At 50.5% G+C, this 27160-nt stretch overlaps 1 protein-coding gene across 4 annotated transcripts; it reads left to right on the forward strand.

Annotated features, from left to right (window-relative positions):
* The first annotated feature begins 391 nt into the window (after positions 1–391).
* On the forward strand, positions 392–26896 carry CD300A (CD300a molecule). Of its 4 annotated transcripts, none has more exons than XM_072781458.1 (9): positions 398–587; positions 11248–11458; positions 14504–14827; positions 15534–15702; positions 18284–18384; positions 22188–22225; positions 22626–22733; positions 23537–23703; positions 23927–26896. In XM_072781458.1, exons 2-8 carry the CDS (start codon positions 11398–11400, stop codon positions 23672–23674), a joined length of 939 nt encoding a protein of 312 aa, XP_072637559.1. In that variant the 5' UTR covers positions 398–587; positions 11248–11397; the 3' UTR covers positions 23675–23703; positions 23927–26896. The 4 variants fall into 4 exon arrangements, with proteins under 4 accessions (XP_072637561.1, XP_072637559.1, XP_072637560.1 ...); XM_072781457.1 differs by adding an exon at positions 9845–9953 and having other exon boundaries at positions 402–587; positions 23537–26896; XM_072781460.1 differs by having other exon boundaries at positions 392–587; positions 15591–15702; positions 23537–26896.
* Positions 26897–27160: the final 264 nt, after the last annotated feature.

The following is a 27160-nucleotide window of genomic DNA, read 5'->3' on the forward strand; positions in this document are numbered from 1 at the left end:
GGAGAGGACATGTGCTGGTAGGGCATCCTTCACAAGTGTAGTCTTGCAAATGTGGTTGCTTGGTTCTCTCAGGCAGGCTGTGGGATACCCCCACATGGGGGCTGAGTCTCCCTGGAACCATGTTGAGATTCTTTTCCTCCTCCAGGAAAGCAGATGGCATTAATAAATGGAGACAATTATCTATTGTCTGTAGGCCAAGAACACTGAGATCTGTGTACCCCTTCCCAGATATGGGCTACAGATCTGGGTCAAGGGAGGGCTGGTGGTGAGCAATCATGAAGAGTGAAGTTCCTCTGGTGAGAGAGTGTGCTTCCTCATCTTTCATGTTTCAATAAAAGAATAAGGAATAAACTGCCCCCTCATCATCCCAAATGAGGCAAGAGAGCTGTGATTGGATGTCACGATGGGCCCACAATCACCCCCTAGGAAAGCTATAAAGCCAGGGCCATCTGCCCACCTTGGGTCACAGAGGCACCGCTCCAAGTGTCCACCACCCCCAAGAGTGAGCCGCACCGACCAGCTCTGAGCCCAAGAACCCCTGGCAGGAGGCTGGAGAACCCCATCTTCCAAGGAGACAGGGACCTCAGGTAACACCTGCACACAATATTGGGTTCCCCCTGGAGGGCATAAGGGACATCTGGTCCATTGGACCAGTTTCTGGCTCATGGTGATCATAAAGGGAGTTCAGCCTTGCAGGGCAGGAGGGAGGTCCCCCACCCCGTCATTCCTGGGGGCAAGGCACTGAGGAAATACCTTCTAAAATGACCATCCTGGGGATGCCTGAGTGGCTCAGCGGTTGAGCGTCTGACTTTGGCTCAGGGCATGATCCTGGAGTCCCAGGATCGAGTCCCACATCGGTTTCCCTGCATGGATTCTGCTTCTCCCTCTGCCTGTGTCTCTGCCTCTCTCTCTCTGTGTCTCTCATGAATAAATAAATAAAATCTTAAAAAAAAAAAAAAAAGAGGCCATAACCTCTTCACCTCTAGCTGCCCTCCTGGGGCATACTTGCCCCTCTCTGGGGCCTCCCAGGCCCTTCTCCCTCCTAATCCAGAGTCTGCCAGGATTCAGGCCTACGAGCATCCCCAGACAAGACACATGCTAGGGCTGTAGGGTCTGTAAACAGGGATGCCTCTGGCCGCAACCTCACCCATGACCCAAAGGTGGTCCGAGCCATCCTACCCTGTTCCCCCCCCGGGATTTTAATTATATTAGAGAAATAGAAAGTGTAAGCGGCAGGCGGGGGTGGGCAGAGGGAGAGAGGGAACCTCAAGCAGGATGTGGGGCTCAGTCTCACCACTCTGAAATCATGACCTGAGCCAAAATCAAGAGTTGGGTGCTTACCTGACTGAGCTACCCAGGGACCGCCATTCCCTAATTTTAACACAGTTTTGAAAGGATCTGGACTGCCAGAACCATAACCATTAGATATCTTTCCGTCGCTCACACAATGGTTTAACAAATACGTCTATGCTCAAGGACGCAGAGGCACAATGAGTGCAGCACTAAACTCTTCACTGGGACTCCAAGGCCATCCTCCTGAATGGGACTCTCACCCTAATGGCCCTGACCTCTGGGAGCCTAAGGGAAATCTGTCTGGAGGAAGCTTCAGAGTTGCCTATCTCCATCCCCCTGCATGGGTATAAAGAACTCTTAAAGTCTATCGATCCCAGGCCCCTGAGATCATGACCTGAGCCGAAGGCAGACGCTTAACTGACTGAGCCACCCAGCTGCCCCTTCTTTTTATTTTTTTTAAGATAAGGTTTTAATTAAGTAATTAATTAAAGAGGGAAGGAGGGAAGGAGGGAGGAAGGGAGACAGAAAGAGAGAAAGAGAGCTCACATGTGCTCTGATGTGGAGCTTGACCTCAGGACCCTAAGATTGTGACCAGAGCCGAAATCAAGAGTCAGATGTCTGGCTGACTGAGCCACCCGGGCACCCCTGTCCTATCCTATCCTAATCAATCCTTTCTTATCCACCACCTCTGAGCCCAAGTAGAGTCCCGGGCATTCCAAATTCTGCACAGTAGAGTTTCCTAAACGTGTTTGATTGTATGCATCATCTTCGGGAGCTTGTTGAAATGACAGATCCCCAGTCCCAGCCCTTTAGAATCCTGATGCAGGAGGTCTGAAGTGGCCCTGGGAAGCTGTATTCCTAACCAGGACCCCACTGACTGTTATAGTTAGTCAAGCCTGGGGGCCCTGTGGTGGGGACCTGGATGAGTTGTATACCATCCCCACCCCTGACTTCCTTGATGGTCCTATAAAGGCTGCTGGGGGAGCATTGGACCAGCTGGGTGACTGGCCCACAGGGAAACATTCAGTCACTTTTCCATACTTTGGGGATTGCCATGGGGGCAGGGTGTGTGGGGTAGAAAGAAGGAGAGCCGAAGGACCTGAGGCCTGTCGTCCTCTCACACCTCCCAAGAACTGAGGCTCTATTTGGGGTCAGGCTGGATATCCTACTGGAATTTTTAAGGGCTCTGTTCATCCTTCTCCCAGAATTCCTGGAGAACAGAAATCAGATGGGACTGACATAGGCAGGGTCACAGGGCTGGGATTGAGGACCCCTGGGGCCACTTCTCTGCACCATTTCCTGTGTCTGATGGAAGGGAGAGGCCCCCTCCCACCCAGGCCACTGGGACTTTTGCCTTGATCTGAGTACTACTTCTACTTTTTTTTTTTTTTTAATTTTATTTATTTATGATAGTCACAGAGAGAGGGGCAGAGACATAGGCAGAGGGAGAAGCAGGCTCCATGCAGGGAGCCCGACGTGGGATTCGATCCCGGGTCTCCAGGATCGCGCCCTGGGCCAAAGGCAGGCGCCAAACCGCTGCGCCACCCAGGGATCCCTACTTCTACTTTTTAAGGAAATCCTTTGTTTTCCCGTCTTTGTTTATGTGCTTCGCACCAAAATGTGAACTCCCAGAAAGGAGAATTGTCATAGTTTCATCTTCATGTCCCCATCTCTGGGTTTGGCACAATGTAGGTGGTCATTAAATAGTTGCCAACTAAACTAATAAACCATGCCTGGGCATAGAGTGCCCCCTGGTGGATTCAGAAGTATGGCGGCGTCTCGGGTCTTGTCCTGAAGTCAATTTGGAGTGACTTGTCCAGACCCTGGGGTTCTGGGCAGCCCATCCAAGTGTGACGTCATGTGGGGCCAGAGCCAGCAAAGTGGTCCCAAAGATATGGCTATTGTAGGATGATGAGGGACAGATGAGAAAGGGACACCTAGTCATTGGGGAAAGAAGACCTGGGAAAAGGATTGAAAGAAGTTTGAGCTGTCTTGCAGAAGAGCGAGGACCAGGAAGGCTACTCTGTTGGTTTTGGAGATTAAGGAAGAAGCACAAGCTGTGGCCCACTTCACCTTCCCCTGGAGCACAGCAGGGTGGTGTTGATGCGATAAAGCCAGTAGAGATAGCAACTACAAACCTTTCTGGGGTGTGGACACTGGGGACTGGTGTGACCATTATCCTCATTTCACGGGTGAACAAGCTGAGGCCCAGAGAAGTTGATAACTCAGCCAAGATGGCACAGTTTGTCAGTGGCAGGACTGGGGTTCAAAGCCAGGCTGTGAGACATCCAGAGTCCCTGCTCTTTATGATCGTCAGAATTCACTCATTTTCTGAGCCAACTTGGTGGATCTGATCCTGTGGAAGGATTGGGGATTGGACACCAGATCCTTGGGTCTCCTCCCCGTGTGGCCGAAACATACGTTCAGAAAGGGGCTCCTGTTGGCGAGGAGCCTTGGGGTGCTTGGGCCTCGAACCCAGAGCCTTACGGTAGAGAACTTAACTGGGAGAGAGGGGAGGGAGGTTGACGAGTTTCCCTGCCTCTGACTTCTCAGTCCCAGAGGTGAGGCTGCTGCCCCACCACCCCCACCTGCAGCCTCAGCCCCGCCCTTCTTCTAGAACAGTCTAATTGAGGCAAGTAGAGCAACAGCCTGCTCAACCTAACAGGCAGCTGGGCAGTCCCAGGGGGGTGGGGGTGTGGTGCTTAGAGTTGGCTGCCTGGATGGGTGTCTGAGCGTCCCTTGGGTCTCACCGGCTGGGAACCAGGAGTCCAAGACATCCCAGAGTCTGAGTTCCAGCGTCTCCCATCCCTCCTGGGCAGCCTCTGTCCTGTTCCCTTCTTCATGCTTCTCCCTCTCCTGCCTTCCCTGGCTCCTGGTCCACCACAGAGAGGCCCCCCCTCCACTCTCTGAAGTCTCCACATTCTCTCTCCAAGGGGCGGGGCCTTCCCCTTCTTCCTGGTCTGCTGGCTGGGGGATCTGGAAGGATCAATGCCGCACACCTGGCTATGTGTACAGAAGCCGCTGGGCCTCCCCGCTTGCAGAGATGGACCAGTTACCTGCCCGACAAAGCCGGCAGCTCTGGCAACCACCGACAGGTGGCTACATGGACTGCCCGTCGCTGGCCAATTCCGACTTGACCTGGGTCCTGGGGGGAGCAGCTTCTCTACGGGGGGTGCAGAGGGCACTGCCTCCTGCCTGCTGGGTCCCGCTGCCGGGTTTGTGTTCCCTGGATCCCCCCACCTTGGGAATAGGACCGGGACGGGTGGACCTCCCTGGCACTGCCCCACAGTCTGCCATCGGGCTCGCCCCAGCTCTACCCTGTCCAGTCTATGCTCACTCTGGACCCCACCACCCCATCTTCTGGAGCCCTCAGGTGTCCCCTGTGGGCCCACCAGAGCTGGAACAGACAGGCAGGGATGGGCTGGGAGGGATCCAAGGTGGGAGAGGGCAGCCAGGAGTTGAAACATGGAAGGTGTTGGAATTCAGGGTGCAGTGGAGCCAGGTAGGAATGACTTGGGCCAGGGCAGGTCAGGGCACACCTCGTCTTTCAAGCACTACTGACAAGCGGTCCCTGCACCACCGAGCTTCATCCCTCACTTTCTGGGGAGAGGGAGACACCCATTCCCTCTCTTGGAAGTTTTTTTAAACTATTTTGCTACTTGATTTGTTGACAGCCTTCCCTGTTCCTCTCACACTGCAGGAAGGAAGGAATCAGCTCTTTGAAATATTGACATTTGGTCAGTGCCAGGAAGGGACTGAGGGAGATTGGGGCAGGTGAAGGAAGGAGGGAGATAGGACTTACAGAGATCGAGATGAATGGCTGGGGATGGTGGTAGAGAGAAGGTCTTTGGGCTCACACTCACCATGGGCCTCAAATTTTTTTTTTAAGATTTATGTATTTATTCATGAGAGACATAGAGAGAGAGAGGCAGAGACACAGGCAGAGAGAGGAGAAGCAGGCTCCATGCAAGGAGCCTGATGTGGGACTTGATCCCAGGATTTGGGATCAGGCCCTGAGCCAAAGGCAGATGTTCAACCACTGAGCCACCCAGGCATCCCTCAAATTTGTTTTTTAAAAATTTATTTATTTATTTTAGAGAGAAAGAGAGAGAGAGAGGCGGTGGGGAGGGCAGAGGGAGAGAGAGGGAGAGAACCCCAAGCAGACTCCATGCTGAGTGCAGAGTGCAAAGTGGGACTTGATCCCACCACTCTGAGGTCATGACCCGAGTTGAAACCAAGTGTCTGGTGCCTAACTGACTATGCCACAAAGGTGTCCCTAAATTTATTTTTTAAAAATTAGGTATAAAGCCATAAAACTTATTTTTTATGTATATTTCAGTAATTATAAGTAAATCTATAGTTGTGCAACCATTACCGGAACACAATATTAGAGGATTTCTTTCTTTTTTTTTAAGATTTTATTTATTTATTCATGAGAGACACACAGAGAGAGGCAGAGACACAGGCAGAGGGATAAACAGGTTCTCTGCAGGAAGCCCGATGTGGGACTCGATCCCAGGACCCCAGGATCACGCCTTGAGCCAAAGGCAGACACTTGACCACCTAGTTGCCCCTTAGAACCCTTCTTCAAACTTAGTTTCGACCTTATTCCTATGTGAGTTTGTCCTTAAAGTCCCGGTGTTTATGGGACTTCCTCTGCTGGGAAGGAAAGTATCGTTCCCATAACTCTGCATCTGGGTCCCATCGCCAGCCCACACCGTGAGTTAATATTTTTATAAACTTTGTAATTGTGTGTGTGTGTGTGTGTGTGTGTGTGTGTGTAGGTTGCATGTGAAAAGCTTTGATTTGTTAAATGCTCTGATTTTCATTAATCCTTTTTTAGACACTCTTCATTTTGTGATATACTAAGAGACTCAGGAAATGAAAGTGGCTCCAACCTGTCTGGATCTCAGGGAGGTACAGAAAACCAGAAAGAAATACCAGACTCAGGCAAAGTGAGGTGACACAATTAGCTTCACGTTTACCAGCAGGCAGCACGTATAATCCTTACCTGCTCCTTGGAACAGGAGGGAGACACGGCCACGTCTATAACTAGCGCTCACCTACTGCAAAGTCCTATGGACTCTCAGTTGCCTCCTCTAGCCCTTCGAGACACATGCATTCTATCAGCTTCTGGAAATGTCTGTGGGAAGGCTGCTGGGACAGATAAGCAGTGGGGTCAAGGAGGTTATAGGGGTGCATGTGTGTGCATTTGAGGAAGCCTCTGACCTTCCCGAGGTAGGGTCATTCCCAGGGGGTCAGAAGCTCACATGGTCAAACTCGAGGCCAAATGTGCTTCCCGAAGCCAATATTAGAAGTTTTTGAACTGACAGCTTGCTGGTCATCCCACCCCACCCTCTGTCAGCACAGGGGCAAGAGCCAACAGGAACTGTTTTATGTTTGTCTGGCATCATTCTACCCAGAAAGTGGCCTGGGGCTGCTCTTGGGTGAGGGAGGAGGAGGAAGCAGAAGCCGATGATGGGGAGGCCGACGGAGTGAGGACTCCCGGGCAAGCCCATCAATTTGTCAACCTCAGTTACCCAACAACCTCTTCCTTGTCTCACGCCCTGGGGTGGTAGTTTGGTGCCCTCCACTGCTTTCTAGCACCCACTCTCCCCCTGCCCTGGGCAGTCAATCACTCGAGAGGTGTGGTATGGTGGACAGAAGTTGGGGTTCTTGCAAGTGAGTTATCTCATGAGTGTGAGGAGCAGAGGTAAGCACGTTTCAGGGCATGAGTTCAGCAAACAGCAGCCTAAGTGAGGGACAGGTGCGTCCTTGTCTCTGCTGTCACCGCGAGCCTCCCATGGAGGAGGGGACGCAGGGCCTGCAGTACTGCTCCCACTTCACAGAAGGAAATGCCAACCCACTGACCCGAGACACACCTGCAGCTGGAAGGCAGCTCAGGGCCAGACCAGCCTGCGTTACCCCCTATGTCACCACTGGGGTGCGGAGGGTAGGGTGGGGTGCATCCTCCAGGGCTGGATCCCCTCCCCCACCTCCTAGGGTATTAGCAGTGATGCAGGAGACATGAGGGTCCAGTGGTGGCAGGAGGCTGCCCCGGGGCATCTGCCCACTTTGTGTGTCCCTGGGGAGCCGGAAGAGGACAGGCACAAGCGCCGGATGCTGCCCCTGCGCCCCCTCTAGGTGTGCCGGCTGCTGGCCTCTGTTCGGACCTAGTTTCTGCTGAGCAGTGGTTTAGGGTAAGCTCACATCCTCAGGGCTCAGTTGGATGGATCTTAACACACTCGCACCCTTTTAAGTTCTATCCCTTTCTTCCTCCTGAGGATGGAGTTTGGCATGAGGACGGGAGAGGCCTCGATGGCCTGGCTTCTCTGTACCTGTCCCCAGTCCTGGTTTCCCTTCCCTGGGCAGTGCGGTGGGCATGGAGCCTGGGGCTCCCTGCTTTCAAGGAGTCTTACCGTGCGAAGGAGGGTATTCAGCGACACCCCAGCCTGGGCAAGCAAACGCCGAAACAGACACTGCGGGGGACAGGGGTGCAGGAGGGGCTCAGAGGCACCTGGAGGAGGCAGGCGTGCCTTTGGAGGGGATGACTTGAGTGCAGCCTTGAATGAATGAGTAGGGGACGTGCAGGAGGCTGAAGGTGAAGGAATGACCTTGGGGGATGACCCAGGCCCCTCCCACTGCTGATGCCCCAGTCCCCCTGGCTGGGATTCCGAGGAGCCCCAGGGCGCCCCTCCGGGGACACCCAGGAGGAGGCCCCGAGTGGATACTCCGCTGTGCTCCGCAGACCCCTGTGGGACAGGTCTCCTTGCTGGTCCTCTTTCCGGGGTGCAGACATTCTCACATTCCCTCCAGCTCTAGGCACCTGTGAGAGCAGCAGCTCTGTGAACAGGAAGCCTCAGGAGCCCTCTGGGGGACAGACTGCGCACTCAGGCCTCTGGCCTGGACCACCACCCAGCTGCTCACCCACATTTCCATCTCTGTCTAGAACACAGCGTGCCCAGGGCCAAGCAGGGGAGTGTGTTATGGGCCATGACTAGCTGGTTGGATGTGACCCTGGGGCTATGGAATGCACTGGAATATGGGTTTGCCAAGCTGCTTGGGTCCCTAGAGGGTCCAGCCATGCGGGAGTGGGTTCCCTTGAGGTGGACAGACAGGTGGGTGCAGGTGGTCCCAGGGAGTCCAGCGGAGCGGCAGGCGGATTCCAGATGCTTCCAGTTCCCGGTCCTTCCCTGCTGCGCTTCCCCCACTGCTTCTCATTCCCTGTTACCCTTTTACCTCCAGTGATCCCTGAAGATATTAACCCCCTGGAGACGAAGCACCTGGCACATAGTAGGTGCTGGGTCCCCCCTCCCCTCTCATTACGGACTCCCCCAACTGTCAGCTCCTCTTCTACAGCAGCCAGTCATGTGGCTGCTTCCTGCTGGTCAGCCCTCAGTTCCCAGCCTCTTGGCCTCTTGGCCAAGCTTGAGGGGCACCCACAGTGCGGGAGGGGCCTTGAGCTCCAGAAAGGAAGAGGGAGAGGGGTGGGAGCCACCGACTGCCCCGGGGAGAGGGCAGTTCTGGGACTGTGAAGGATCGGAAAGGGAAGTTCTGCCGAGTGGCCTCACAACTAAATGGCCCCCAAGTCTTTTCTGGGGCCCCTGCCATTCACGGGACTCAATGCAGTGGCTGCTGCTACCATGTCCGCCCAGAGAGTCCCCATCCCACGCTGTCCACCCTTGTCCCTCGGACCTCCGAGCATGTGCGTCCACACTGGGAAGAGGCTCAGAACTTGATGAAAGATCCTGTGGTTGTAGGACTCCCCCCCACACCTCAACCCTGAGAAAGGGGGCTCAGGCCTGGGGCTCTCAGGCTTGTCTTCCCCTAAATCGTGTAGACATGTGGTTATTAGGGTGTGATGGGGAAAGTATCACTTCCCTAATCTTCTGACATCGTGTGGCAATTTTTAAAAAATATTTTATTTATTTTAGAGAGTAAGCACGAGGTGGGGCAGAGGGACAGGGAGACAGAGAATCTTGAGCAGGCTCCACACTCAGCACAGATCCCGACATGGGGCTTGATCTCACAACCCTGGGATCATGACCTGAGGTTGGACTGAGCCACCCAGGTGCCCCTCGTGTGGCAATTATGCATCATTTCATTTCTTCCTTCATGTCTGTGGACCCGTTGGGGTGAGCAGTGTGGATGCAGCAGGGACTGATACCCCTGCCTTCCTCCTCCAGGAGTCCAGATGTTTCTCTGTGATCCTAAGAGGAGTCGCACCCCACAGACTTGTGAAGCACATCTCTCTTTCCCTATTGAACCCTATTTTCCTGTTGCCATTCTTTCTTGTTTTCTTTAATTTTTAAAATTTTTTTTATATATTAAATAGGCTCCAGCATGGAGCCCAAGGTGGGGGTTGAACTCACAACCCTGAGATCTGAGGCGAGATCAAGAATTGGATGCTTAACCCGCTGAGCCACCCAGGCACTCCCCTATTGCCTTCCATTAGAGTGAAGATGTATTCCCTTGGGGAAAGACTGGCCTAACAACATTATTACCTCCCATTCGAGTATTTTTATAATTATTATACTGTTTACTACCACAGATCAGCTGTGATCACTGACATTTTGCTGGAGCCACATATTTTACCGACAATTGTGCCAGCACCAAGTGGACAAGCCACAGGAGATCCTAGCCTCCTGCTTCTCAGTCTGGTGGGTCCCCCTCCTAACCTTGACATTCGAGACCATAGCAGTGCCTTTTGGTGGTTAAATTGGAAAAGGTGCACCTCTGGGGAGAGTTGATAATTATTAGACTAAGTACACCACTAAGGATGACACCTCTCTTACAGTCTCCTGTTCCATTCACGATCTTGATCTTGGAGCTTCACGAGTCTTTTCTCTTTCTTTTTTTTTAAGATTTTATTTATTTATTCATGAGAGACACACAGAGAGAGGGAGAGAGGCAGAGACACAGGCAGAGGGAGAAGCAGGTTCCATGCAAGGAGCCTGACATGGGACTCGATCCTGGGATCCTAGAATCATGCCCTGGGCCGAAGGCAGACGCTCAACCGCTGAGCCACCCAGGCGTCCCTTCATGAGTCTTTTAATTTATGACTGCATTGTCCTAGAAATTTTTCTGGTGCCTACCTAACTCCGTGCTTGGAACCTTGCAAAGGAGAATGGGCGAGTCTTTTTGGTTCCCTTGTACCTTCCCGGGAAAGGTGCTCCTGTGGCCAGAAGGGAGCAGGAAAGTGAAAATGCCCTAAGGAGCAGGGGGGGAGGGCATTCTTGGGCCTCCAGAGCTAGTGTAGGGCTCCCTCTGAGTGGTACTGGGAATGAGTAACCACAAGCTCTCAGATGACATGTCACATGATAGGACTGGTTTCCTATGCTCATGTGGCCACACTGTGCAAGCTGAGGGCACTCATCACAAGGATGTGTGTGTGTGTGTGTGCACTTGTGTTTGGAGTCTAAGGTCCAGGTGAACCAGGGTGAGAGGGGTCCCTGCAAGTTTGCTGAATCCCTGAGCTGGGACCAGTACAAACTGCATAGGAAGGAAGGTCACAGCTTGAGGACATGTGTCCAAGACTAAGAATCATTGGGACTCTGAGGTCCCTGTGCCAGCTTGGGGGTCTGGGCCTTGAGCTGGGAGCTCATAGTAGGGGAGCGCTCTGGGGCGGCCTCACTGCAGGTGCCACCAGGCCTGGAGAAGGACGCTGGCCCTGGCTCCACCCCACTGGCTCCTCACGCTGACCGCAAGGAAACCAGAGGAATTACTGTGCCCAGAAGGAAGGAAACTGGGCCCTGTGGTCTTGGGGCTGTGATGGAGGGGGGAAGGGTGCAGGCCTGTGCCGCTTGGGGGAGCAGGAGGGCTCCCGGCACTGGAAATGCCTGTGGGATCTGTGACACAGCTGGGATGGGTAGGACGGGGCATGGGTCCTGTGGGGCTCGCCCGTCACCGTCCCCAGAGGCTTTGCTCCCTCAGTGCCCTTCACTTTCTGACCAGCTCTAGGAATAGAATCTAAAGATATTGAACAAGGAAGCAACCGGCACGAAGAAAAGCAGAAGTGGAAGCCTTGGAGACTCGGCCCTCCTCCTCCTCGAAGCCGCCACGAAGCCGCCTGGCTCTGCTGCAGGTGACATCTGTGCCAGAGAGATGGTCTGGAACGGCGGGGTTGCATGGCTGCCTTGGGCTCTGCTGCTTCTCTGGGTCCCAGGTGAGGGGCAGGGCTGCAGGGGAGGCGGCGGTCCCCCAGACCTCAGAGCGGGGTGTGCTCTGTCCAGCACAGACGTGGATGGATGGAAGGGCTGCACCCTGGAGGGGCCAGACGAGGCCCAGGTCATCCACCTGACCTTCCATGGGCCACAGCGGGTGCCCTGATGGGCTTTGTGGGAAGTTTCAGATGAATTATTACAGGAAGAAGGAAGAGAGGGCAGGTAGCAGCAGAGTGGGTAGGAGAGGGCCCCAGAGGCCACTGAGGGTAGGGACCCGTGTCTTGTGCAGGGAGGGCTGGGGACTGGCAGGAGCAGGCTGTGATGGGGAGAGGCCAGGCCTGAGGGCCAGGGTCTCTGTCTCCCCAAGGCAAGGAGGTGGGGACAGAGCAGAGAAGGTGGTGGGAGCGAAGGGGAGGGCAGAGAAGCCACGGGGAGGGAAGAGATGGAGGGCGGCTTCTTCTTCTTCTTCTTCTTCTTCTTCTTCTTCTTCTTCTTCTTCTTCTTCTTCTTCTTCTGGTAAAGATGTTATTTATTTATTCATGAGAGACACACAGAGAGAGGCAGAGACACAGGCCGAGGGAGACGCAGGCTCCTTGCAGGGAGCCCGATGCGGGACTCGATCCCAGGACCCTGGGATCACGCCCTGAGACAAAGGCAGACGCTCAACCCCTGAGCCACCCGGGCGTCCCGGGATTTAGGGCTTCTCCAGGGAGCAGGGGCTTTCTGTTTCTGGGGATCTGGCCTCTGAGCCTCTCAGGAGCTCTCCACACACCAGCGGGCCAGCCTTGGCAGGTCTGTCCCTGGGGTACTTAAATTCCTTTTGGTTATCTCGATTATAAATTGCACATTTTCTTCGACTCTGTTTGCTGACTAGTTGTCCACGGGTAAGCTATTCCTTTTGTGTATTAATTTGGAGGCAGTCACCCCAGCACGGCTAGTCTGTTCCTTACCCACTCCAGGGAGTCCTTGTGTTTTCCTGGGGTCTGCCTACATGGGAGTTTGTCATTCCTTCTGGATATCCGTCTGTCTCCTTTGTTTCTCTCACTGGCCACAGGCTGGCACAGCCAGAATGATGCCCACGACAGAGGTGGCGGTGGCCATCCCTGCTTTGTCCCTGGTGAGAGCAGGTGTCCAGTGTTTCGCATTAAGTGTAAAGAAGGCATCCACTTGTGCCTCTTTGCAAGACTTTTTTTGTTTTGTTGTTTGTTTCTTTTTAAAGATTTTATTTATTTATTCATGAGAATAATCCCACTGGTAGGCGTCCCTACAAGATGTTTTAAAAATGGTAGCAATGGGTGTTGGATCCTTTCACACTATCTATGTAGATGATTATTTTTTCTTCTTTTTATTTTATTTCTTATTTTGGTTTTTCTTCTTTGATCTATTAAAGTGATGAATTCTATTAAGAAATTCAGGGGGTAGCCCGGGTAGCTCAGTGAGTTAGCACCGCCTTCAGCCCAGGATGTGATCCTGGAGACCTGGGATCGAGTCCCACATTGGGCTCCTTGCATGGAGCCTGCTTCTCCCTCGGCCTGTGTCTCTGCTTCTCTCTCTCTCTCTCTGTCTCTCATGAATAAATACATAAAATCTTAAAAAAAAAAAAGAAATTCAGGGATGCCTGGATGGAGATCGAGGTGCCTCTGCCCCTCTCTCTCTTTCTCTTTCTCTTTCTCTTTCTGTGTCTCTCATGAATAAATAAATAAAATCTTAAAAAAAAAAAGAAATTCAGCTGCATCTTAGTCTCAATATATCATGCTGTCTTCATGAAAAGAATTAGGGAGGTTTTCCTGCTTCTATATTCTCTATAAATGTGCAAATGAAGTTGAAATTATTTGTTCCTTGAAGGTTTGAGAGAACTAACTTACAAAACTGTCCAGGTTTTATTCTTTTTGTTTTTTGAAAGACAGAGGTTTTTTTGTTTGTTTGTTTGTTTGTTTTGCATTTCCCCTCAGCTTTATTGAGGTATAAATAAAAACTGTGGATATTTATGGTGCACAATATGATTTTTTTCTTTTTCTTATTTATGTATTCATGAGAGACACAGAGAGAGAGAGGCAGAGACACAGGCAGGGAGAGAACCAGGCTCTATGCAGGGAGCTCAACATGGGACTCGATCCCGGGACCCCAGGATCGCCCTGGGCCGAAGGCAGATGCTCAACTTCTGAGCTACCCAGGCGTCCCCCCTGTGATGTTTTGATATGTGCTGCACCTCACACATCACCAGGAAAGGTCTCCTTGATAATAGGCATATTCACTTGATAATATATATCTTCACAAAAAAAATATATATATTCCAGGCCAATATTGGTAATCTATGTTTTCCTAAATATAGAAAAATCATTGGTTTCATCTAAGTTTACAGACTTATTGGTAGAGGCTTTCCAATAACCCTGGTTATTCTTCTTATACATTGTATATGTGTTTCTCCTGTTTTTCTTGATTTGGCTACCGCTAGAATGTTTGTCTCTCCCATTCGAAAAATCAGTTTTCCAATGTATATGCTAATTCCACTGTTTTCTGTTCCTTAACTCCCTAATTTCTTTTTTAAAATATATATATATTTAAATATATATATATATATATTTTTATTGAAGTTCGATTTACCAATATATAGTATCACACCCAGTGCTCATCCCATCAAGTGCCCCACTCAGTGCCCGTCACCCAGTCACCCCACCCCCCTGCCCGCCTCCCCTTCCACCACCCCTTGTTCGTTTCCCAGACCTAGCTCCCTAATTTCTGTTCCGACCTTATTCTTTCTTCCCAGGTAGGGGGTACATGCATGTGTTCCTCTCCCGACTTCCTGAGTTGGAGGGTTCTCTTGTTCATCTGGGCTTTACTGGGGTTTATTGAGATGAGACCTCATGACCCTGGGGTCTGGAGGAAGGGGCTGCTGTGATAAAAGAAATCTTGGGAGTGACGGAAGAGGAAGGGGAGGTTCTGGAAGGGGGTGGCTGATGCGAGATGGGGCAACTTTGGTGGGTGACCCCCAGGGCGCCCCTGACCCAGGCCCGTCTGCTGAGGGGCCACACTCGGCTGTTTTCTAGGCTGTTCGTCTCTGCGTGGCCCCGACTCCGTGTCGGGCACCGTGGGGGGATCCCTGAGCGTGCGGTGTCAGTACAAGGAGGGATTCAGAGACCATGACAAATACTGGTGCAAAAGCCCATGTGTGTGGAAGAAGATCGTGGAGACCACAGAGTCACAGAGAGAAGTGACGAAAGGCCGCGTGTCCATCAGGGACCATCCTGCAGACCTCACCTTCACAGTGACCTTGGAGAACCTCACAGAAGGCGATGCAGGAACATACAAGTGTGGGATCAACACACTGTGGGTTGACCCCACCTTCTCCGTTGTGGTGTCTGTGAACCCAGGTGAGCTGTGCACACTCACATGCCCCCTAGTACCAGTACCTGGGCTGCCTGAAGGGTCTCAGGTTGGAATGGCTGCTACGAGCTTGTGCATGTGTGTGTATGTGTGTGTGTGTCTGTGTCTGTGTCTGTGTAGGAGGAGGAGACAGAGAGTCAGGGAGGCTTCCTGGAGGAGCTGGCCTTTTGGCTTAATCTTGAGAAGGGGCTGTCAAGAAGGCAAGGTGTACAAAGACGAGAGGGAGAGCGCTGGTGCCAGCCCTGCGGACACCCAGAGCCGCGCTGCAGGCAGGTGGGAGCTGAGTGGAGAGGCAGGTGGCGCCAGGCGGTGAAGGTGCTGGGTGCAGCATCCAACCAGGATGGTCAGGTTTGCAGGTTAGACAGAGGTCTCAGGCAGGCAGCTTGTGGCTGTGGCCAGAGGGGGATGAAGCTGGAGTGCAGGGGTGACCAAGGGGCTCTCCCGAGGTCCTGACCCTCCTCCACAGGATGGAATCAGGACTGTTGAGCGCGAGCAGTGCAGTGCCCATGTCCCTTCTGGAAATGCTCACTTGGCTCAGGAGGGCCCTGGGGAGACTTTGCCCCCGGGATCCTCCATCCTGCCCCTGCCCTGAGTGAGCATTTTGTGTGAAATCAAACAAAAAATGTATTGGCAAGTAGTGAGTGGGAGAGTCCGAGAGAGCTATCCGGGCTCTGATTTGTGTTTCCACGCCAGCAACAATGTCTACCTCATCTGCCAGCATCACTGTAACTCAGATCTCGACAATCACAGCTGAAATGAAGACCAAGTTGTACTGGTCCTCCTCATCCCCTGCCCCGACCACCACGGGAGCCACCCACAGTGCAAGCAGCCAGGAGGAATTACAGCCAAGTCAGAGTCTGGGGTAAGGTGCCCTGTCCCCTGTCCCCAGTCCTGGAGCTGGGCTCTCTCCTCAGGAGTCGCTCAGGGCCAGGGAGAAGCCGAGATGGCAATGGAAGGTAAAGGGACTTCTAATAAGGGCTGATGATCCTACCAGGCAGGTGCTAAATGTCCTACATGCATGTTCTGATCTCACTAGAACTTTGACATTACCAGCCTCATGTTCCAGAGGAGGAGACAGGGGCTCAGAGAGGTTAAGCGGCTTGCCGGCTCCTGTAGTTAGGAGAGGCAGGCTGGTCTTCAGCCCAGGCTATATGATGCAGAGTCTTGGGTTCTTCCTTCAAACTTCTGATTCTTGATCTTTTGGAGCATAAACCCCCAGGAGAATCCCACAATGCTTAAAGAGTCTCTCTCCAGAAAAACTCGTGCAGTTGTAAACCATTTCTGAGGTTCCCAGACTCCTTTTCCCGGCATCACCTTGTGCACTGTGATTCAGCTCTGGCACTGACCACATGGAGTTAGCAAAGGTCCCGAAGGCTGGGGGCTCAGCCCCATAAGACTGCCTGGCTTTAGATGCCAGAGCACTTTGGGGATCCCCTGGCCATCACATTTCTGGCCAACTGGCTATGAATTTGGAGGTGTCCATGAACCCCTTGGGTTTGATGATTGGCTAGATAGCTCACAGAATGCAAGAGAGCACTGTACTTACAAATATGCTTTTATCATAAAGGATAAATAAGGGCCAGTACCAGACAATGAAGAGACATATAGGGTAAGGTCTAGAAGGTTGAACCTGAGCACAGAGCTTCCCTGTTGACTCCCGGGGGAGTTGGGGCACGACACCTGCCTTGGGCATTGATGTGCTCACCAGCCAGGAAGCTCCTCCTAGTTTTGGTGCCTAGAATTCTTGCTGGGGCTCCATTACACAGGTGTGATTGGTTGAATCATTGGCCACGTGATTGAACTCAGTCCCCAGCCCCTGTGGATCTGCTCCCTGAATTTCAGGTTTCTATAATCGTGGGGTTGGTTCTTCTGGTGCCCAGCCCCAATCCTGGCTCACCTCATCTCTTAGCATAAACTCAAGTGTCATGCAAGGGGTCCTTGAATTACAAAGGCATGCCTACTATTAGGGAATTCCCAGGGATTTAGAGCCTCATCTCCAGGAGCCAGGGCAAAGCCTATTCAGATTATTTATTTATCTATTTATTTATTCATGAGAGACACACAGAGAGAGGCAGAGACACAGGCAGAGAGAGAAGCAGGCTCCACGCAGGGAGCCCGATGTGAGGCTTGATCCCAGGACTCCTGGGATCACGCCCTGGGCCGAAGGCAGACACTCATCTGCTGAGCCACCCAGGCGTCCCCAGATTTTTTTTTTTTTTTTTTTTTTTTTTTTAGATTTTTTTTTTTTTAAGTAATCTCCACACCCAACATGCGGCTCAAACTCAAGACACTGAAATCAAGAGTCTCGTGCTCTACCAACTGAGCCAGCCAGGCGTCCCATTCAGACTCCTTATTATATGACACCCTGAAGCCCTTCCATGGGCCTCCTGTTAACCCAAGCAACAATCTTAACATTAGCTAAGGCCTGAACACACCACTTCCAGAGCTGACTGCAGATGCACATGCAGGGGCAGAGCTAGGTTTTGTGTGGCTTGGAGCCTGGGCAATTTGGTATGTGTGGGGGAGGTGCATCTTAGGAGAAAGACTAGAACATGATGAATGCAAACTAGACGTATAAGAAGGACCTGGCAAGTGGGGGACCCAAAGTCAGCTTCCCACCTGCTGCAGCTTGTTCAAGTGTGAAACAGCAGAACTGCGGGACGTGTGGGTGGTGCAGTCAGTTAAGTGTCCGACTCTTGATTTTTAGCTCAAGTCACGATCTCATGGTTGTGGAACTGAGTGAGCCCCGTGTCCGGCTCTGCAAAGGGTCTGCTTGAGATTCTCTCTCAGCCCCTCCCCCTACTCATGCAGGCACACACTTGCATGCTTTTTGTCTCAAATAAATAAGTCTAAAAAAAAAAAAAAAAAAAGAAATGATAGAGCTACAAGGTGATCTTTTGGTAGCGGTGTTTGTAGTTGCAAGAGACTGTGGGAAATGCCAATTAAGAGGGAAGAATGGAATGTGTGTCTCTGTCGTGGAATACTATGCAAGCTGTGGAAAAGAGTGGGGGTTCTCTTTATGCACAGACATGGAGAGATGTCCACGATGTATTGCTAAGTAAAAAAAAATATATAGTGCTGTATTATGCCTCCTTTGTGTGAAAGAAAGGGGAAAGTAATGTACATTTAGATCTTCTTCTATCTGAATAATGAGACACACAGAAAGAGGCAGAGACAGAGGCAGAAGGAGAAGCAAGCTCCTTGCAGGGAGCCCGATGTGGGACTCGATCCCAGGACCCAGGGGTCACACCCTGAACTGAAGGCAGACACTCAACAACTGAGCCACCCAGGGGCCCCTGGAAGGTTCTTAAGTACACTGCATGTGTGTACAAAGGAGACTATACTATTCTTTTTTTGAAATGTGACCTTATCTATCTATTGCAAATAAACGGGGGGACTACAAAATCCCTGCCTGCTCGACACGGCCCTGTGTCCCCCTCTAGGCTCCAAGTACTCCTCTCCTTGTTGGCACTTCTGCTGCTTCTGCTGGGGGGAAGCTCGCTGCTGGCCTGGAGGATGATTCGCAGACACAGACGGGTCAAAGGTGAGTCAGCTCCCTGCCAGGTGCAGGGTGAGCGGGCACACTCTCTCATTTTTGAGGCTCTGTGTCCTTGTTCCCCAGAATGGGCATCAAATGTGTACCCTCAGACCGCACACCCTGGGTGACCCCAGAGACCAGACCCCAGAGGAGGTGTCCCCGCTATGGTGGATGCAGGCTGTGGGAGGCGGCTCCCTGGAGGATTGTCTGTGAAGCCATCACCCTCTTCTGTTTAGAACCTCCCACACCTTCACAAGTCCAGGTCTCTCCACAACCGGTCCTGCCCACCCCCTGCCCACACTCTGGAAGGCAGCTGTGCCCGACTTCCTACAACTTGGTAGCAGCTATGACATCAGTCTCTCCTGCGTTTGCTCTGGGCCCCTAGAGCACCTTCTCTGCTTCCTTTTGCTGGCTCAGTCCTGGTGGGCCTCCAAGGCCCTCAGACTTCTTTTCCTCTGGCTCCTTCTCCTGGCTCCCCAAACGTAACTGGGGGCCCCTCCTGGCTGCACCTCTGTACATGCACCATCATGCCCCTTTCACCACCGATTCTCCCCACCTGCTTCCTTGCCGGTCTCCCCACCAGCCTTTGCTACTCCTCATGGTCAGGGGCCATAACTTGAAAACCCACAGAGTTGGTATTTGTTAACCTATCTTTACTATCTCCAGCTACAAGGGCACCCCAGACGCTTTTGGCATCCTGGTGCCCACTTGCTCTCCTCTGGGCTCAGATTAAAAGAGAGAACACATGGGACACCCAGGTGGCTCAGGGGTTGAGCATCTGCCTTAAGCTCAGGGCGTGATCCCGGGGTCCTGGGATCGAGTCCCACATCGGGCTCCCTGCATGGAGCCTGCTTCTCCCTCTGCCTGTGTCTCTGCCTCTCTCCATGTCTGTCGTGATTAAATAAATAAAATCTTAAAGAGAGAGAGAGAGAGAGAGAGAACACTTGTAATGCACCCAGCACTCTGTCTGGCGCTCAATAAATAAGCACTTAGTAAACTCAAAGGGCTCATGAAATAAAGCAAGGCACAGAAAGAAACAGATGTGACCGTCTTGTTGCTGGCTGGGGGCCCAGCTGTCACCCAAAGGAGCGCAGATTTCTTTCCTAGATGGCATGTGAGCCTTACATTTCCTTCTCGACTCTAAAACGCCTTGACTCCATGACTCAGGGGCATCTGTGGTGCGTGCAGCGCAGACGCAGTGCTCCGGGAGCCTGGCTGAGCTAAGGGCCGGGAGGCGCCCCCTCTGCCCGACACCCCTCCCCACCGTGGAGGCCTGTAGACGCACAGTCAGCCCTAGCATGTGTGTGCCTGAAGCAGGGAAGGAAAACCACTTCCTCTTCCCCGGCTGCTCGTCCCACATCACTTCCGAGTGCCCTCTCCTGACTCGGACCCATGCGTGGTGACCTCCCACGGAGACTTTCTCAGCCCTGATTGCCTCAGACCTGTGGGTTCTAGCCCTCTCTGCCCTTTCACCCAGAGAGCCTCCTTCTACAAAAGGGACATAGGATGGTTGTAGAGCATTCAAAACATAAGTAAAAGCACAAAGAAAGAAAACATCCCCCATAATGAATAAGGAAGGAAACATCCCATAATAAATAAGAAATGCAGGGAAAACCAGCCACTGACGGTTGAGGTGTGTCCTTCCAGCTGCCTTTCTTTCTTTCTTTCTTTCTTTCTTTCTTTCTTTCTTTCTTTCTTTCTTTCTTTCTTTCTTCTTTCTTTCTTTCTTTCTTTCTTCCCCTTAAAATAAGTTTATTTAAGTACAAAGTGAGTTGAAGAAAAATAGAAGCACCTTGGTTTTTTTTAAAATTAAATTAAATTTATTTGAGAGAGCGCAAGTGTGCATGCATGTGGGGGAGGGCAGAGGGGAGGGACTCCTCAAGCAGACTCCCCAGATGATGCACCGAGCCTGACTGGGGGCGGGGGGGGGGGGGAATCCCATGACCCTGAGACCCTGACCTGAGCCAAAATAGAGAGTCAGATGCATTCAACGGATGGAGCCACCCAGGGGCCCCCTCAGATGTTTTTCAGTGTTTATTTATGCAGATATGATTTCTCCCTTATGGTTTGCTTCAGACCACAATCTCTCTTTTACAGCTTTTTTTTTTTTTCCATTTAACCTATTATCATTTCTGTTGCTGCTGTGAAATGTTCTAGAAGTCTCTTACTGCAGAGTTTAACAGTATGTGTGTGTGTGTGGGGGGGGGGGATTACACCTGGCTTCACTGATCCTCTGGAACAGGAGAAAAGGCTTCTGTTCAAGTATCTTGACTCTCGGCCCCATCCCTGCAAGTCTCAGCCCCTGTCCCCTCATGGTCCCTGCCCCTCTTCCACAGCCTGCCGCCTGCCCTGTCACACCTGCTGGCGGTTGCTTCACCTCACCTTGCTGTCCTGAGCACCTGCTGTGATGCCAAGCTCTGCGGGGCTCTAGGGGACATGGGTGTGACCAGGGGAGACGGGCCTCCACCTCCCGCATGCTTCCTGTCCAGCTGGCTACTGTCCAGCTGGTTCACTGCCACGTTCCCTCCCAAGAAAGGTCCCCCTGTCTCTTCCCCACCAGCCTTATCCCTCCGTGGCGCCAGGTGGCCGGTCCCTAACACTTCCCAAGGATACATCCCCTGAGGGTCCATGTGTCTCACCTTCGACTTTGGGGCTCTTGGAGGGTCGAGCGGTATCTCCTCCTGGTGCATGGAGTGAGGTGGGCTCTGGGGGTGGCCTGGCCATGCAGCTACACCAAAGGCATTGTGGCTCTGTGCGCACCCCCGCGGCCCACCAGCTCCTGGGTCCCTGGGTGGCAGGGGCCAGGGATGTGCAGAGCCTGACCCCGAGGCAGGACTCCTGCAGAGCCACGCTGCAGGTGCTGGAAGCCTGAGGCTGTGTGCCCTGAGCCATGACCCCCTTGGAGCCACGGGACCCTCCTGTGTGTGAGGGACAGTACTGCCTGCCCCCCAGGCCAGGGAGTACAACAGATGACCCCTGTGACCTCTCCTGGTTTGCTGCAGTTCTATGTCTCCCAAAGGACATAGAACTATTTTTTTAATTAGAAAAAAATTTTTTTACATTTATTTATTCATGAGAGACACACAGAGAGAGAGAGAGAGAGAAAAGAGAGAGGCAGAGACACAGGCAGAGGGAGAAGCAGGCTTCCTGTGGGGACCCCAATGTGGGACTCGATCCCAGGACCCCAGGATCATGCCCTGAGCCAAAGGCTGATGCTCAACCGCTGAGCCACCCAAGCATCCCTAAAAAAATTTTAGGGCTTCCTAAAACACAAACCTATCCCCAGCAGTTCTGACTCCATGCATCTGGGGTAGGGCCTTTGGTTCTGCTTTTTTTGTTTATTGTGGTATAAAGCACCTACCATGAAATTTGCCATCTTAACCATTCTTAAGCTTACAGTTTGGTGATGTTAAGCATTTTCATGTTTTTGTGAAAGAGATCTCCAGAACTGTTTCATCCTGCCAACAGGTGTCCCTAAACAGATGTCCTTTTCCTGTTTTTTACCACCTGGGAACATTCTTCGAGTGACTGTTTTGAGAACTAGCTTCGTTTGGCCACTTTCCCCAAGCCGGTGCCTTCCCGCTGGTTCATTTCTTCACACCTCCACTCACTCATTCATTCGTCTTTTCCCTCTTCAACCGATTCACTCTTTCCCAAAGCCTTGAACTCCTCCCCTGTGGCAGACCCCAAGTGGCAGGTCCCCAGGGCCAAAGTCTCTAGGGAAATTATTCCTCCCGATGGCTCATAGGGATCCCCATTCCTCCCTTGTTCTGGGATTCAAACTGCCAACTCTTCTCTTGTCTCTTTAGCTGGTGAGAATTCAGAGCCACTCCGGACCCCTGGTCAGGTAAGACGGGCTGGAGGTGTGCCGAGGTAGCTGGAGCTTCAACAATCCCACTGGCCAGTGGAGGGCTGAGTGCATCATCGATGGATAGAGTGGGGTGCTCACCCAGAGCAGAGAGAATGATCCCCGGAAGATCTGGTCATTGGGTCCTCTCTGGAGCTCTGGCCATAGAAAGTGGAATGAGGGAGAGTCCTTCGATGCTGACGTTGGGGGGCATTCAAATACTGCCCAGAGAAGACCAGAGCGGGGGAAGGGGGAGGCAGGCGGGGAGGCTGGGGCACCCAGAGGATAAAGGGAGTAGGGGAGATGTCCGCACACAGGCAAGAACAGAGGCTCCTCTGGGCTGGACCATGGAGGGGCTCCGTGGACCCCCATCAAGACCCCCTATCTCTTGCCCACCCAGGCTACTCAGCAAGGGGAGCTCTGCTATGCGAATCTGGAGCTGCCAATGTGGCCACTTCGGGCAGAGCCTGTGCAACCGAGGCAGGTGGAGGTGGAATATAGCACAGTGGTGAGTACCAGGGCCTGGCTCCCACATGGGGGTCCTGGGCTCTGCTAGAGGCACCACCCTGGGGTGGCAGGGGGCAGAGAGGGAAATGACAGGCCGGCGTGGTGATCTTGTGCCCCCTCCAGCACAGGGCCACACAGAAGGTGTCGATCCTGCCAGAGCTTGGTGTCATTGTAGCTGGGGTGGGAGATGACGGGGCTATCGATGTGGCCAGTGATGCTCAACAGTCAGTAAATCATTGCATTTATTAAGCACCCACTGTATACCACGTGTAAGTGTTAGATTTCCCACTGTTTTGGTACCATCATCTCTTGGGTATCAACTCTGCTTTTCAGATTTTTAATCAATGACCCCCTGTAGGTCAACCCTTAGGCATCGTGACTATAAAGCAGAAAATGGAAGAGGCTCCCCTCCCACCCCCACCCTGGGGTCAGGACCCACCTGCTAGTGAAAGAGTTCAGGGAGAGTTTCGGGGGCTAGTTTTTGGAGAAGATGAAGGGGAGATATGCACCAGACATGTGGCCCTGAGACTAGTAACATCCTTGTTTTTCTAACTTGGTGATTAATGATTAATGAGCAGATCCCAGGTAACATCCCCCAGCCTGGGTCTGATGCCTGGGACTTTGTGCTGTGTTTTCACAGGTAGGGTGAAGCAGGGGTGTGGGAGGGACAGTAGGAGAGGATGCATCCCCATTTGCACTGTGAAGATCCCCCCACACCCCCCTTGGGTGGCCCCCATCTCCATCCTGAGCTGGGGGCCCATGCCTCCCCCATCTTTCCCTGAACCTTCCATCTCTCTCTCTCAGCAGAAGGCTTCCAGGGAAGAACCCTACTACTCATCTGTGGTGTTTGACTTCCAGAGTGAGGATTCTAAGGCCAACAGGATTCGCTCCCAGAGGACCCTGGAGCAGGAGACACAGTACAGCGTGATCAAGAACACATAAGTCTGTGTCACCAGCCCTACCATCTGGAGGTCTCTGTGGGCCACAGAAGCCCAGGGACAGCCCCCATAGCCCTCACCCACATCCCACTCAGCCTGCTCCCCTGGACGGTCATCAACAAGGCAGCTGGGTGCCATCAGCCTGGCTGGCTTCCCTGACAATGAGTGGGAATGGGATTCCAGTGGGGTCCCGCAAGGAACCCTCCATCCCACCAGTTCTTGTCACATCCTTCCTCTCTTCTCTGCTTCCTTCCAGCTGTATGTGGAGAGTGGGAATTCAGTCTCCCATGTGGCTCTGAGAAAAGACGTGGCTCCCATAGGATAGTATCTCCAAATACCTTTATAAATCACAGCTCCATGGAAGTGCCTGGGATCACTGCGGCATGGGGACAACTGGCGGAGAGCTCGGGAGAATACAAAGGCCCTGAAGATGGAGTCTCCCTTGTCTCATGGACAAGGATCCTGAAGCACAGAGAGAGCAGTCTTGTCCATGCCTCCAGACCCAGTGGCACATTTCTCTAGACTCTTAATCTTACTTTTAATGTTAAGACATATCAAGACAGTTTGAAATATCTTGAGAGAAGAAAAAAGTTATTTAAGCCATGCTTGCTATGTGTCTGCAATCCTGTATTAAAGAAAACTCCTCCCTTTTGAAGGCTGAATAGTATCCCATTGTGAGGATATATCACCCTATGCTTATCCTTTCATCCATCGATAGACACGTGGTTGGTTTTCATGTTTTAACGATTGTGAATATGTTGCTATAAACATGGTATTTAACTATCTCTTTGAAACCCTGCTTTCCATTCTTTTTAGGTATATACACAGAAGTAGAGCTGCTGAATCATTAGATAAATCTATTTTTAAGCTTTTGGGGAACTGTCATCCTTTTTTCTACAACAGCTACATCATTTTACATTCCCACCAGCAGGCCACAAGGGTTCCAATTTCCCCACATCCTCTCCAACACTTGTTTTTCTGTTTGTTTGTTTGTTTGTTTGTTTTGATAGTAGCCACCCTAATGGATGTGAGGTGGTATCTCATTGTAATTTTGATTGGCATTCCCCAGCGAGCATCTTTTCCTCTGTGTGTCTTTTTTTGAAACATATTTATTCAAATCCTTTGTCTAGTTTTTAAAAAACGTATATTTTAAAATTTAAATTAAATTAATTAACATACTGTATTATTAGTTTCAGAGGTAGCGATCACTGATTCTTCAGTCTTACATAATACCCAGTGCTCATTACATTACATGACTTTGTTCAGTTTTGAAATGTGTTTTTTTGTTGTTGAATTTTGGTTGTCCATATATTCTGGATATTAAGCCCTTATCAGATACATAATTTGAAATTATTTTCTCTCATTCTGTAGATTGCCTTTTTACTCTGTTGATAGCATTTTTGATGCACAAAACTTTAATTTTCTTGCTGTCTCATTTGTCAATTTTTTCTTTTGTTGCTTCTGATCTTTGGGTCAGATCCAAAAAAATCATTTCTGAATTCAATGTTGTGAAGTTTTTGACCTATGTTTACTTCTAAGAGTTTTATAAATTATGTCCTATATTTAAGCCTTTGGTCCATTTTGAGTTTGTTTTTGTATATGCTGTTAGGTAAGAGACCAATTTAATTCTTTTGCATGTGGACATCCAGTTTTTCTAGCAATGTTTATTGAAGCAATGTCCTTTCCCCCATTGAATGGCCTTGACCTCCTTGTTGAAAATAATTTGGCCACACATATGAGGGTTAATTTCTGGATTCTATTTTACTCCATTGGTCTCTATGCTTGACTTCATGTCAGCATAACTGTCTTTTTTTTTTTAAGATTTATTTATTTATTTGAGAGAGAGAGAGCATGTGTGCAGGGGGGGGGGATGAGCAGAAGGAGAGAGAGAGAGAGAGAAAGAGAATCTCAAGCAGTCTTCTCACTGAGTGTGGAGCCTGGCACAGGGCTCTATCCTAGGACCCCGAGATCATGACCTGAGGGGAAACCAAGAGTCCAACCAGGTGCCCCAGAATCACTGTCTTTTAATTACTATGGTTTTGTAGTTAAATTTTGGAACCAGAAATGTGGGCCCTCTTTTTTTTTTTCCCAGTTCTTCTTCAAGATTGTTTTTCCTATTCCATGAGGTCCTATAAGATTCTGTATAAATTTTAGGATGGGTTTTTCTATATCTACAAAAAATGTCATTGGGATTTTGATAAGGATTGTATTGAATCTGTAGATCACTTTTAGTAGTATTGACATCCTTTTAAAAAGATTTTATTTATTTATTTAACAGAGAATGAGAGATAAAGAGCATGAGAAGGCAGAGGAAGAGGGAGAAGCAGTCTTCCTACTGAGTAGAGAGCCCAACACAGGGCTCAGTCCCAGGACCTTGGGATCATGACCTCAGCCGAAGGCAGACCCTAATTGACTGATCCATTAAGACACCCCCGTATTAACATCTTAAGTTTTGACATCTTAACAATATTAAACTTTCCAATCCATGAACATGGAATATCTTTTCATTTATTTGTGTCTTTTTAAATTTCTTGTTTTGTAGTTTTGTAGTTTCATAGTTTTCATGGTACAAGTCTTCTACTTTCTTGGTTTAATTAATTCCTAAGTATTTTACTCTTTTTGATTTTACTGTCAGTGGAACTGCTTTCATAATTTCTAGATTGTTCATTGTTAATGTGTAGAAATGCAACTGATTTTTGTGTGTTGTCTTTGTATCTTGTTACTTTGCTGAATTCATTCATTAGTTCTAACTTTTTTTCTCTTTCGGTGGAACCTTGAGGGTTTTCTACATGGAAGAGCATATCATCATCAAACAGAGATAATTTTACCTCTTTCTATCCAATTTGGATGCCTTTTATTTATTTTTCTTGCCTAATTGCTCTGCCAGAACTTTCAGTTCTAAGCTGAATAGAAGAAGCACAAGTGGGTATCCTTGCCTGGTTCCTGACCTTAGAGGAAAAGCCGTTAGACTTTCACAATTGAGTATGATGTGGACTTTTCATACATGGTTTTTTATTATGTTGAAGTAGTTTGTTTCTATTCCTAGTTTGTTAGTATTTTTGATCATGAAAGAGTGTTGGATTTTGCCAAATGCTTTCCTGCGTCAATTGAAATGATCATTTTTTTCCTTCTTCATTCTATTCATGTAGTGTGTTACATTGATCAGCTTTTCCATTGAAACATTTTTGCATCCCCGAAATAAATCCCACTTGGTCATGGTGTGTAATCTTTTTACCATTTTGCTGAATTCAGTTTATTAGTATTTTGTTGAAGATTTTTTTGTATCAATGTTCATAAGGGATATTGGACTATAGTATTTTTTTTCTTTCAGTGTTTTGGCTGGATTTGGTATCAGGATGATACTGATCTCATACAAGGAGTCTGGAAATGATGCTTCTTTTTCTGGGTTTTGGAAGATTGTAGGAAGGATTGATATTCATTCTCCTTTAAATATTTGGTAGAATTAGCCTGGGAAGCCATCTGGTTCTAG

Source organism: Canis lupus, chromosome 16, assembly GCF_048164855.1.
Source record: "Canis lupus baileyi chromosome 16, mCanLup2.hap1, whole genome shotgun sequence".
NCBI lineage: Eukaryota > Metazoa > Chordata > Mammalia > Carnivora > Canidae > Canis > Canis lupus.

Bases quoted from the DNA above. Each gene is read 5' to 3' on its own strand.
- CD300A (XM_072781458.1), top strand. From the start codon at position 11,398: ATGGTCTGGAACGGCGGGGTTGCATGGCTGCCTTGGGCTCTGCTGCTT. The intron at 11,459-14,503 runs GTGAGGGGCAGG...GCTGTTTTCTAG, and splicing joins GCTGCTTCTCTGGGTCCCAG to GCTGTTCGTCTCTGCGTGGC. The intron at 18,385-22,187 runs GTGAGTCAGCTC...TTGTCTCTTTAG, and splicing joins CAGACACAGACGGGTCAAAG to CTGGTGAGAATTCAGAGCCA.